The following is a 9,511-nucleotide window of genomic DNA, read 5'->3' as shown; positions in this document are numbered from 1 at the left end:
AAGCGTAGCACCTTGCCTAAGTGGAAGTTCAACTTAACAGTCTCCACCGAAGTGCAGCTATATTAAACAGTGAATGGAACTAATGTGTCATCTGATGTGCATATGAGATCTGGTGGGGGATTGTTGAATGTAGATGGGTTGCAGCCCAGTTAGGCAGCCCATATAGTCTACAATTCTTGAAATCTCAAGGCCCATCACGTTGGCAGCTTGGGACAGCCTGGGGGGACAAAGTTTAGTCCCACATTGCTAGTTGGGAGTGAGTTGGAGTGGTATATAAGGGATGTTGTTCTACTCCTTCCAAGTGAGTGAGAATAGAAGGAGCCCTCGCGCACTCCTCCTCCTCCGCCTGCCCCGGCACGGCACGTCACGTCACGCACGCACGTCGCGTTTCGTGACTCGAGTTCGAGTTCGAGACACACTCAAGGAAGCCTAAATTTTTGCTTGGTGCACCAACTGTGTTGGGTACGTGTCGGCCTGCATGTGCATGCTCGCCGCGTGTCCCTGGCTTCCTACGCGTGGCAACGCGGTCGCGGGTCGGCTTCCCAGGCTATACAAGGAGACCGATCAGATCTGAAAACAGTGCTCTTAAGTCTCTCTCGTGGAGTTCCTTTTGATGTGCTACTCTCTAGTCTTCCCCATCCCGGCGACTGCATGCACAGCCGTCCGGGAGAGCAGGCCTCCGAAACTCCGTCCGTTGAGATCCTACACCGGGAGACAGCGATAAGGTTTTTTGGGAGCGTCTCGGCGCGACTGCTCGCTGCTGTTCGTGGTCTTCATCGATGGTTCGGCTGCTTCATCGACAGATCCGACTACACCATGGGCGACATCAACAACTCCCATGGTGGTGGTGGTGCTGCTGCTGGTGCGACTTTCCCGGTCGCGATGTACGTGCTTTTCCTCTCCTACCTTGCACTGCTATTTGTTCCATGTTTAGATCTGATGCATGTGCTTAGTCTGATGTGTATGGTTAAGTATGCTTGTGCATCTGTAATGTTGCTTTCGGTAATTAAACTCACACGGAAATTGCCTAATAATCCAACACTTTCTTCCGTGCGATCTTCAACGTTTCACGGGCGGAGAATCGTCATCAATTTGCACTGCTCTGTCGTCTCTCACCTGCTTCCGAAAGATCTTCCAGATTTCGTCCATGCGCGGCTCGAGACCCTTCTCGCGGACCTTCTGCACGACCTCCCACGGGAACCCAGAGTTGTCAACGTAGAACGCTATAACGCCCAAGGTATTTCCGACGGTGGCCAAGGCCTCCAAGAGCGCGAGCTGTTCCAGGAGGGGCTCTTCCTCAACTCCTCATCGTACCGGAACGCGCTGGCCTTGCTCCTGGACAGGTCCAGATCGTAGGTGAGACCTACGGCGCGCCAGACGGCACCGGCGGTGGCGTGGTGAGCGTACGCCGGGAGGAGGCGGTCGGAGAGCGTGGCGAGGATGTGGCCGCGGCACAGCGCGTCGTCTCCCGCCCGCTGCTTCACGCCGGCGGGACGCTCCTCCTCGAACAGCACGTGCGCCAGGCCGAGGGTGTGGAGGCGGAGCAGCACCGACTCCTTCCAGCGGAGGTAGCCGCTCTCTCCGTCTAGCGGCGCGACGGGGAGCAGAGGCAGCGTGGGCGTGACGGCCGACGACGGCATCGATATCAATTCAAGGCTCGAAATGGTTAGATTTCTTCTCACCTCTGGTACAAAATAAAACGTTTGTATGCATGCATGTGTATATATATGTACGCAGGCGTATGTATCTCTGCAACACCAAAACGACAGGGTCTCTTTCTTTTTTTCTTTTTAATTGAAACCAAAAACAATTAAAAAGAAAAAAAAGAAAGATAAGTGGTTAGGCAATACCACTCTTCGGGAGCAATATCCAGCTTTATATAGTATTGTACGCCACAAGTCTGATATCATTGCAACGTTCACCACTGGAGATGTCATTCAGACGTGGCCTTATAGGGCCCAGGCTTGCATCCTGAAATACGTTGCTTCAACGACTCGAGAGGGTCCAGTTGACGCATGGGTCTGATGTGGTTCGCTGGAATCTAAAAGAGAGTGGTAAATTCTCTTGATTCTATGTATAAAGCGTTGATTCAATCCGATACGCCAGTTGTAAATAATAATAAAATCTGGTCAATGAAGATTCCATTAAAGACGAAGGTCTTTACCTGGTATCTTCGTAGAGGGGTTATTCTTACTAAGGACAATCTTGTGAAACGTAGTTGCAAGGTAGTAAAAAGTGTGTTTTTTTGTCTTCGCGATGAGACTATCAATCACCTTTTTTCCAATGTAAATTTGCGAGATCTATATGGTCAATAACCCAAACAGGTTCTACCTTGTACCCACCTCGGAGCGTGGCACATCTTTTTGGCAGCTGGCTCAATGGGGTGGATCGTAGGTTCAAAACTTTTATTCGGGTGGGGGCGATTGCCATTATTTGGTCGCTATGGCTATGTAAAAATGACAAGATTTTTCACGATATTAACTCTTCTTGTTTGCAGGTTATCTACCGGTCCACCGCTTTGCTCCGTTCGTGGTCTTTGCTACAACGAGTAGAGAGTCGCGACCTCTTTATGGAGGTATCTACATGATTGGAGGATGTGGCGAAGGATATTTTTTTCCAACATGGTTGACGGCGTAATCTACGGATAGAGCCTCCCGCGCCATTGGAGGGTGTCCTTGTTTTGTTTTATTCAGTTATTGTAACAGACTGGTACTTGGTGTGTGTGCGCGCGCGGCTGTGTGCATCGTGTTATGCAGATGTCGGGTGTAATACTTTTCTAAAGTAATGAAAGCGCCCTTTATGGGAAAAAAAAATTGAAACCAAAACGACAGGGACGCTAACCTCCCTTGCTAACGACTTTGGAAACTGATCAATCCAAATCAGATTACAATCGATCGAGCACTCGTACGCCGGAGATCCTTGCCCCGGTTGCCGACTTGCCGTGCGCGCTCTGATGACGGACAAAGGGCGGTCCATGCGGCGGCGCCGCCCCTCACTCTGGTCTTCTTCTGATCCGTGCTGTAATCTAAGGGACTGGGCAAGTCTTTCCGACGGGCCGGCGGGGCTAATCGCCGAGCGCGTGCTCGCCGGCGACGTGGCCGACTACATCCGCTTCCGCGCCGTTTGCAGCCTGTGGCGCCAGTGCTGCGCCAATCCACGCAGGTACGGTGACCGCCGGTTCTACCCTCGGCACTGGATCATGCTGCAGGAGAACCTCATGCCTCGCCACCGCCGCCGCTTTCTCAACATCTCCACCGGCGAGTGCATAAAAGTGGATCTCCCGGAGCTTCGCATCCACGACACTCTCGTGCCCACCCCCGAGGGCCTCCTCCTGCTCCACAAGGCTACCCACGTTCGACTTCTCAATCCGCTCACGCGCCACCTCGTCGAGCTCCCGCCCGCGACCACGCTGCTATCTGCGTGCGGGCTTTACACCTTTTATGATGCCAACTCCAAGATACTCCCGTCTAACATAGCATGGGGCTCCGGCGTTGCTAGCGACTCCACATCGTTCGTGTTTTGTTTCGCCAGGCACGGCATCCTAGGCATCGCAAAGCCCGGCGACGAACGGTGGAAGGTGATTCGGTTTCGGTATGACAGTGAGAGAGATGCAACTCCACTGATATTCTCGGGTCGTTTCTACCGTGTCACCAAGAAAAATATCATGGCGCTCGAGACCGGCGCGCCACGGTTCGAGTTCGAGGTGGCTGCCCAACTACCTACTATCACTCGTTCGAGGTTCGGTACCATGCACCTCGTAGACAACGGTGGGGAACTGATGCTCGTGCACCGTTTTCCACGTGGCTCCATGATGAGGTATGAGGTGTATCGTCTCGATTTGAAGAAGAAGACCCTATTCCCTGTCACAAGCTTCAAAGGGCGGGCACTCTTCCTGGGCATGCGTTGTTCTTTTTCACTGCCCACATTGGCTTTCCCCTCCATTAGAGATCACGCTATCTACCTAAGCTACGATTTCGATGAGAGAGCGGATCAAAGAATTGAGTCATACCACCTTGAAGACACGACTACAAAACATGCTAACTACATCTTAGGCAGATCCTTGGCCTGGCCGCATAGGGTTGTACCGTCGCCACATAGTCTTGTTGATCGTCTCTCTTTGTGCAATACTTCTGGATTTTATTCCAGATATTTAGCTTTACTTATGTGATGGGTTCTATATTTTTCAAGTGTGCCACTTTTACCTGTACTTGTTCATCATCCTTGCAGTTGGGCTACATGGGATTCTCTGAGGCTTGAATTCATATGTTGCTGGGTGTCTGTTGGTAGGTTCGTACCAAACATTTTCTTCTATTAATTTGATGTACAATGAATTTGTATATAAAAGTTTCTTTCATTCAATCCAACCCATGGAGACACAAACGTTCTGCGTGCCTCCTGGCTAAATACTGAACTACCACAATGTCTTTCATTTGGAAATGAAGGGAGCGAATTTAAATTAAAGATACCGAAGGGAAAGAATCATTTTCCATTTAATATACATTACATGATTGCGCACAAGCATGGACACGCGCCGGTGGAAAATACCGCCGATGCACCAGCATCATGGCGCGCTGGAGAACAACGTGCTTCCGTAGGCGCACAAAGAGGATGGTGTGCCGGCGATAAAGGGTGGCCGTGGCTCTCCATCCGGCCCAGGCCTGGTCCACAAATTACCGCCGGCGCACCAGCCCGAGCGTGTACCGGCGCTATTTTATTATTACCGGCGCACGCTTGGTCTGGTGCGCTGGCAGTAACTTGTTGACCAAGCCCGGGCCAGATACAACCGAATGCATGTATTACCGCCGGCTTATGATAACATTTTATTCTATGGATCCAATGCATTGATATGTCAAGCTTTTGTGTTTCTCACAAGACTGGTCCATGTAATGAATACTTTGATGAAGTTTAATAGAATACGTAGATTCTTTTGTTATATTGTGATCTAAATTGAACAAGAAGGCTAGCGACGGAGTGAAGCGAGGCCCGTCACCCGAGAGGTTTGGATCGTTATCACCACCTATTGACATGAAAATAACAATAAACATAATAGGCTTAACAGGATCACTTGAAGCACATTACTCATAGATTCGGAAAAATAAACTTCCACAATTAAACAATACTGGGAGTGAGAACTCGTAGCCTATAGCTGCGCTGCAAAGCAGACAGCTAGCAGCTAGGCAAAATCCCCAAACCAGAGAACAATATGTGCATCCAGAAAACCAGTTGACAGGCATTAGAAAGAATGGCCTCGTCCATGAGCATGAAAAATCATGTTGACGGACAATTTTGGCCGCCATGTATTAATCCTGCAAAGGAAGCAAATTGAAACAAGCTCCCGTCAATATAAGAACGTTCAAATGTATAGTCCTTACATGAGCTATGATTGTTGCCGCTGGCAAGTAAAACAGACACATTAATCATAAGATTATACTCCCTTTGTTTCCAATTAGATGTCATATACTCATCTGGTCCGGTTTAATCGACGCAGACTAATACATACACAAGCTGTTCTCTATTCACACTCCGCGTCAATTTTGTCCGACCGGAGGGAATATAGATTAGTCTAGATTTCGTATATATCTATACACTAAATCACTTATAGATAAAAGTGTATCTTGACAAATCGGACAGAGCTAGTATAGTAGTAGTGGTTGTCAAGGACTTCTTTTTTCAGGCTACTGGATGACGGCATCTTAATAGAATATCAAATAGATAGCTTACCTGTGTGCCGCATTTTCTTATGGTCGATTCATGTATCGACCTTAGCTTATTCTTAAATGTAATAGTTGAATTTTCGTGAACTCATACTTTGATTTAATAAAGTAAAGCCGTGTATATCTATTGATGCAGAGACTAGAGCTATACTCCTTTATCTAAAAAAAAAGTAGTAGTAGTATCATTGTGTATTTCATCTATCTAGGAGCATATATATCGTAGTCATGCATACCGACGCACGTACTCACCAGGTCTAAGATAAACATGGCATGTGGCGCGGACAGAGCCCGGTAGCTGGTTGTGGAAGCACCCGCCTACAAAGGTCGAGCCTTCGCAGAGGCCTGTGCCTGCGTGTGAGGAGAGGCTGGCGCTGAACTCCCTAGCCCGGAGCCGTGAAGCGGCGCGAAGAAGCGAGCTGTGCGCACGCTCATCGGGGATGCAGGTGCCGTGGACGCGGGTCCGGAGGTAGTAGACAGCGGTAGAAGGGTGGCAGAGACAGACGCGGCTGAGAGCCGCTTCAAGGGACGAGAAGGCGACGTCGCGGAAGACGATCTCGCTCACGGTGGCCCAGTGGAGGGCGAAGATGCCGCGCCATCGGCGGGACAGGACGGTGGTGCGCACGGCGTCGACGGCGCATCCGATTCGGCCGACGATGAGGAGAAGCATGTCGTCGGAGAGGGCACTGATGCGATCGGGCCCGCCGCCGCCGCCTGGGCTGCGTAACTGCTGGGAGGAACGCAGGCGACGACCTGATCTCAACTCCATCAGAGCTTGCGGATGATAAACTGCTGAGGGCGTAGGAATAGATCGATCGCTTCAGAAATTTTTGATCCGTCGTTCGGCCGCTCCGGACGTCGATACATGTACGCTAGGGTTAATGCATTTTTTTCTGGGGACCAAATTCTTGATTCCCTTCCACGCGCGTGCGCGATCTGCTCCTGGAGCGGCTGGACGTCCCCGGATGAAGCGGACGAACCGCTGCCGGGCAACGCTGCGCGTGTCGACATCATACGTTCGCGCCACCACGGCGTCCCACATCTCCCTCCCAAAAATTGATTATTCGTGTTGAACTCAAACTCGTAATTTTTTTTTTTTGGCGAAACAAACTCGTAAATTCAGTACAGGTACAGAGTACTCTTTCCGGAAAAGGATTGCCCTCGACATATTATAGATCGAGTACGAGTTCCAAAAAGATCGAACGAGCTGTCACCTGCGACTGCGACCGCGAGCTTGTGACACCGCCCTCACGACGACGACGAGCCCATCTCGGCGAGAGCACGTCATCTCCATGGCTCAATCTGAGTGGTACGTGCATCTGTTTGGCCTATTTCCATTAAAATTTCCCCATATTCTTAGCTTGATTCCATCCAGTATTCTGATTTGCGTTGCCTGGTTATTGTAGGAGAGATTGGGCGAATCTCTCCGATGGGCCGGCCGGGTTGATCGCCGAGCTCGTCCTCGCCAACGACGTGGTTGACTATCTCCGTCTCCGCGCCGTTTGCCGCCCGTGGCGGCGGTGCACCACGGACCCGCATGGGCACAGTACCCTAGACCGCCGCTTCCACCCACGGCACTGGATCATGCTGCGGGAGCAAATCTCCACTCCCCTCAGTCGCCGCTTCATAAATGTCTCTACCGGCGAGTGCATAATGTTGGAGCTCCCGGAGCTCCAGGATCATAGGCTCGAGCCCACCCCTGAGGGCCTCCTCCTTGTGATCCACAATTGCACCCGCATTCAACTATTGAATCCGTTTACACGACACCTTGCTGAGCTCCCACCATTGAACACGTTGATACATCCCAATTGGTGCTCCTACTTCTTTAGGGATGGCAATTTTACAGGGTGTGGCTCTGGGACTACAAGTGATTCTAAATCGTTTGTGGTATGCATCCCTGACTTCCGCATCATAGGCATTGCCAAGCCTGGGGATGAGAGTTGGATGGTGGTGAAGTACACCAGTTCAGAAAATGAACCTACCATGATGTTCTTAGGCAACTTTTACCACATCAGCGAGAGTAATTTGATGGTGTTGAAGACAAGCGCAGATCGGCCACCACAACCACCGGAGATTGTTGCCAAATTGCATAACAAAGTTAACATATTAAGCGATAGTGTCCACCTGGTGGACAATGACGGAGAGTTGATGTTGGTGCACCGTACACGTCCCGGTGACTCGAGGAGGAGATACGATGTGTATCGCCTAGATTTGGACAAGAGGGCTCTATTCACTGTCGACAGCTTCGATGGACGGGCCATGTTCATGGGCAATGGTTTCTCTTTCTTTGTGTCCCAGCAGGTTTCCCGCTGCATTATTAGTGACACAATCTACTTGAGCTTTGATTTACCCGAGAGAACATATAATGATATTGAGGCCTACCATCTCCCAGACAGAAGCATAAAAACTGCAAACTACATCTTGGACCAGTCTGTGTCTCGGAAGAAAAAGGACATGCCATGGCCGCACACCATTGTCGACTGCCTCTCCTTGTGTGATACTTCGAGATTATATTCTGAAACATTATGTTTTGATGGAATATTCTAGAACATTAGAATCAGTAGTTTGAGTTGTATGTTCACCATTTGGTTTGGCTAGTGTAATCGTGTCCGTAACGGATGTCAACCCGTGGTCTTGTACGTTATTTTTTCCTTCTATCAGTTCAATGCACGAGACGCAAGTTTGCTGAAAACTGGGTTGATATATACATATGAATCTGCTGTTTTGAGGCTTAAGAAAGAAATTGCAGGGCTGGAAGAGATCATAGATTCAGAGTCTTCTGTAAGATCTGGTCCTCCCTCTACTTTTGCTTCCTGTGAGTTTGCGAATGAGATAAATATTGATGTGAAAGAAACTCATGGAGCCGATGCACATCAGCTCTCTTGGTTTGTCTGCAGTCCTTCAGTAGCAATAGCAGCAAACTAAGTTATCAATTCAAAATAATGGTGTTGGTCTTGCTGATTGTTTCAAATAGAATTTGCATGTTCGGGCTTTTGCTTTGGAGAATTTTCTGAAACTTGTCTTTGCGATGCAGCATTTCTAAATCGGCAACATCAACTCGGAATTACAAAGGCTTCAAAGCCTGGCCAAGCTACTTAAAAAGGATGCAACCGGATACAACCAGTATCTGAAACTTCAATCCTCAAGAGTTGTGTGGTATTCCTTCAATTGACCTACAACGTAATCTCGCTGGGTGTGTGGAATGTTCGCCCACGACAGACTGCCTCCAGGTTTTAACCGGCATGTGAAAGCATGACCACTGCAGAAATATTCTGGAATTTATTCTCTAAACGCTTAAGCTATTTCTCATATATTATTGTTTCAAAAATTCTAGGTGAATTTAAATGAAAACTTCGCTTTGTCCCGCTAAAAACTTGAACTGAAATTCTTCAGGGTCTAGAAAATTTATTTCGCAATATAGTATTTTTTTTGCTCCTCTCGATGCAACGCATGGGCATTTTTCTTAGTTAAAACTAATCTCTACTACTTGTAAAGGCACGAAGTGCTGTTGGAAAATCGAATCGAGGCCGTCTATTCACTTGCATCACACGGTCCACGATCCTTCGTTCTCCCCTCCCTACGCCCTCATCTCATCCCTTCGCCCCGACGCGCACAAACCAATCCGGCCATCCTTTGGCATCGCACGAGCCCCGCACCGCCGCCGCCGCCATCCACATCAGTGATGTATCCCGCGGTGCGGCTCCGCTCTGCTCAAGATCTTGTCTCTGCTCACGTCGACGGCCATAATCTTGAAGCTCCGCTTCGCCTGCTGCCTGCCGCCATACGACGCCGCCTCCCTC

At 49.5% G+C, this 9,511-nt stretch overlaps 3 protein-coding genes across 3 annotated transcripts; 2 read left to right on the top strand and 1 right to left on the bottom strand.

Annotated features, from left to right (window-relative positions):
• Positions 1-1,059: 1,059 nt before the first annotated feature.
• On the bottom strand, positions 1,060-1,640 carry LOC139838945 (uncharacterized). The gene is given in 2 exon segments (XM_071828961.1): positions 1,060-1,308; positions 1,311-1,640. Coding segments are annotated over 2 exon segments (579 nt in total).
• A 1,313-nt stretch (positions 1,641-2,953) lies between these two features.
• LOC139838944 (uncharacterized) lies at positions 2,954-4,595 on the top strand. The gene is made up of 2 exons (XM_071828960.1): positions 2,954-3,816; positions 4,520-4,595. Exons 1-2 carry the CDS (start codon positions 2,954-2,956, stop codon positions 4,593-4,595), a joined length of 939 nt encoding a protein of 312 aa, XP_071685061.1.
• Positions 4,596-7,003: 2,408 nt separating this feature from the next.
• Positions 7,004-8,258, top strand: LOC139838943 (uncharacterized). The gene is made up of 2 exons (XM_071828959.1): positions 7,004-7,020; positions 7,118-8,258. The coding sequence occupies exons 1-2, from the start codon at positions 7,004-7,006 to the stop codon at positions 8,256-8,258; spliced, it is 1,158 nt and encodes a 385-aa protein (XP_071685060.1).
• The last annotated feature ends 1,253 nt before the right edge of the window (positions 8,259-9,511 follow it).

This window comes from Lolium perenne, chromosome 4 (assembly GCF_019359855.2).
Source record: "Lolium perenne isolate Kyuss_39 chromosome 4, Kyuss_2.0, whole genome shotgun sequence".
Lineage (NCBI taxonomy): Eukaryota > Viridiplantae > Streptophyta > Magnoliopsida > Poales > Poaceae > Lolium > Lolium perenne.
This window is presented reverse-complemented; position numbering and strand designations above follow the sequence as displayed.

What these genes read in the sequence shown, in the direction of transcription:
- LOC139838944 (XM_071828960.1), top strand. Translation starts at nt 2,954, where the DNA reads ATGACGGACAAAGGGCGGTCCATGCGGCGGCGCCGCCCCTCACTCTGG. An exon ending in CCACGTGGCTCCATGATGAG is followed by an intron (nt 3,817 to 4,519) that starts GTATGAGGTGTA and finishes ATTGCGCACAAG; the next exon opens with CATGGACACGCGCCGGTGGA.